The sequence below is a fragment of the Sinocyclocheilus rhinocerous genome, unplaced genomic scaffold, assembly GCF_001515625.1.
Source record: "Sinocyclocheilus rhinocerous isolate Xijiao unplaced genomic scaffold, SAMN03320098_v1.1 scaffold1043, whole genome shotgun sequence".
NCBI lineage: Eukaryota > Metazoa > Chordata > Actinopteri > Cypriniformes > Cyprinidae > Sinocyclocheilus > Sinocyclocheilus rhinocerous.
Genome location: NW_015642610.1, coordinates 1,832,769 through 1,834,992, shown reverse-complemented (window position 1 = coordinate 1,834,992; position 2,224 = coordinate 1,832,769). Strand labels below are relative to the sequence as shown.

At 38.8% G+C, this 2,224-nt stretch overlaps 1 protein-coding gene across 1 annotated transcript in view; it reads left to right on the top strand.

Moving 5' to 3' along the window:
- The window catches only part of LOC107756310 (leucyl-cystinyl aminopeptidase-like), a 20,920-nt gene that overhangs the window by 14,940 nt on the left and 3,756 nt on the right, over positions 1-2,224 (top strand). Inside the window, exons 14-16 of the mRNA XM_016573353.1 lie at positions 811-995; positions 1,584-1,745; positions 1,836-1,976. Of these exons, the coding sequence (XP_016428839.1) occupies positions 811-995; positions 1,584-1,745; positions 1,836-1,976 (488 nt within the window). The remainder of the gene's footprint in view (positions 1-810; positions 996-1,583; positions 1,746-1,835; positions 1,977-2,224) is intronic.

Below are 2,224 nucleotides of genomic sequence, written 5' to 3'. Positions count from 1 at the left end.
TGTAAACAAAAATATAACCTAATAAGTTGCAATTAAGGTGTATTGAATGTTAAAATGCATTTCAATTATAAAGTTAAGTGGTTATCATTACCCATTTTACTCTTGGTAATTTAATAATTTCATAAATTTCATAATTTAAAAGTTCAGTTTATAAGTATCGTATCGGTATCGATATCGACGATACTGGCCTTTAAAAATATCAGTATCGTATCGAAAACAAAATAAGTGGTATCGCCTATCCCTACCTTTAGCCAAAAAAGTGTAACGGCTAATGCTAAGCTGCGGTACGCAGGGAAGGTGACCAGAGGCCATTGTATAATTGGCTGAGGTGCCTCACGTGAAGTTAGCTGTTACGCTTTTTCCAATGGTAAGTAATACAGACCCTCGCATCTCCCAATAATAACAGACCAATCGATGTTTGACATCAAAGTACCACGAGAGCTATAGAGAGCAGACCGACTCCGCATGCTTTCGAATCCCTCTCGAGGTAATTTGATGTCAAACGCCGATCGGTCTGTGCAGCACCACTTCAAGTCCAACACACCTAATCCTTGAGTATGAGCAGAACGCGCTGACGTAAGATGTATACACTGGGCCAGTCATAACATTTTGAAACTGATGTGTGAATGGTGCTTTACCGGTAAAAAGACAGAATGTCATTGCCTGTGTGAACGGCGCATTTTTGTATTTAGTCGTTATTATGCAATTTACTGATATTACTGTGTGAAAGGGGCTTTTTATTTCATCTTATAAAAACGTATTTAGTGCTAAAACTTGTTTGAATGTTTTTTTGGAATTCAATCTTTGCAGAGTTACATTGATGACCATTTCGGAAGTTTAATGGCAAATCAGTCATGGGACCTGGAATCTTCTGTGTCAAAGATGACGCTTCGGTCTGCCCTGCTGGAGATGGCATGTTCCCTTAACATTCGTAACTGCTCAACACAGGCCAATCATCTGTTTGATCAGTGGTTCTCTTCCAACAAGACTTCTCAGTAAGTTTGTGTGGTGATTGACCCTTGGCTGAATTATTTGGATTGCTCTTCATTAACTACTAACTTGTCTTCTAATCTTGTGATTTGCAAAAAGGAGAAGGAAAGAGCTGTTGTCTAAAGCTCTTGACTTTTGTACTCTTCACTGCAGTATTTCTTGAGAACAGAGGAACGTCATGTGATATGCCTTGTTGTTTTAGGATTCCCAGCGATCTCATGAGAACAGTCTTCAAAGTGGCTGCTCAGACCGATGAAGGATGGGGTAAGCTTCTAGACACGTATAAACACTCCATCAATGACCAAGAGAAACGCGGCTCTGTGTAGTTAATGCTGCTCAATGTGAAAGCCCGCACGTGATGGAGATTTACCGCTGATTACAGAATGGCTTTACTGACAAGATGCGCATTAAATATCGCATGCGATTTATCGTGCAGCCCTACTCTTCATTAACTACTAACTTGTCTTCTAATCTTGTGATTCGCAAAACGGAGAAGGAAAGAGCTGTTGTCTAAAGCTCTTGACTTTTGTACTCTTCACTGCAGTATTTCTTGAGAACAGAGGAACGTCATGTGATATGCCTTGTTGTTTTAGGATTCCCAGCGATCTCATGAGAACAGTCTTCAAAGTGGCTGCTCAGACCGATGAAGGATGGGGTAAGCTTCTAGACACATATAAACACTCCATCAATGACCAAGAGAAACGCAAGACACTGGAAGCTTTGGCCAGCACTCAGGATATACTGAAAATCATTTGGTAAGGCCGGCAGCATGTTCCGTTAGAGGGAAAATTCTTTTGAGATGTCAGTACAGACATACCTGAATTTAATTTGTCTTTCCCTTTAAGGATTCTACAGAAAAGTCTTGATGGAAGTGAGATTCAAACTCAAGAATTTCCTTTGGTGATCAACGCAATTTGCAAGAACTTTGCTGGCTACCTCTACGCTTGGGATTTTGTGAAGGAGAACTGGGATAAAATCACTCAAAAGTGAGCGGTGAACTTATATTAAAAGAAAAAAACCTGGAGGAGGGTTACTTAAATATTAGTTTTTTAGCGACATTTTGAATCCACACATTTATTCTAAATAATATGCAGAATAATAATAAAGTATAACGACAAGGTATAAGGTCATGAAGATACCTTAAACCGTGTTTATTTAGAGGGGAAAGGTCATAGATGTTTAAGACCTGATATTGACACTCTAGATATATATATATATTTTTTTTTTTTTTTAA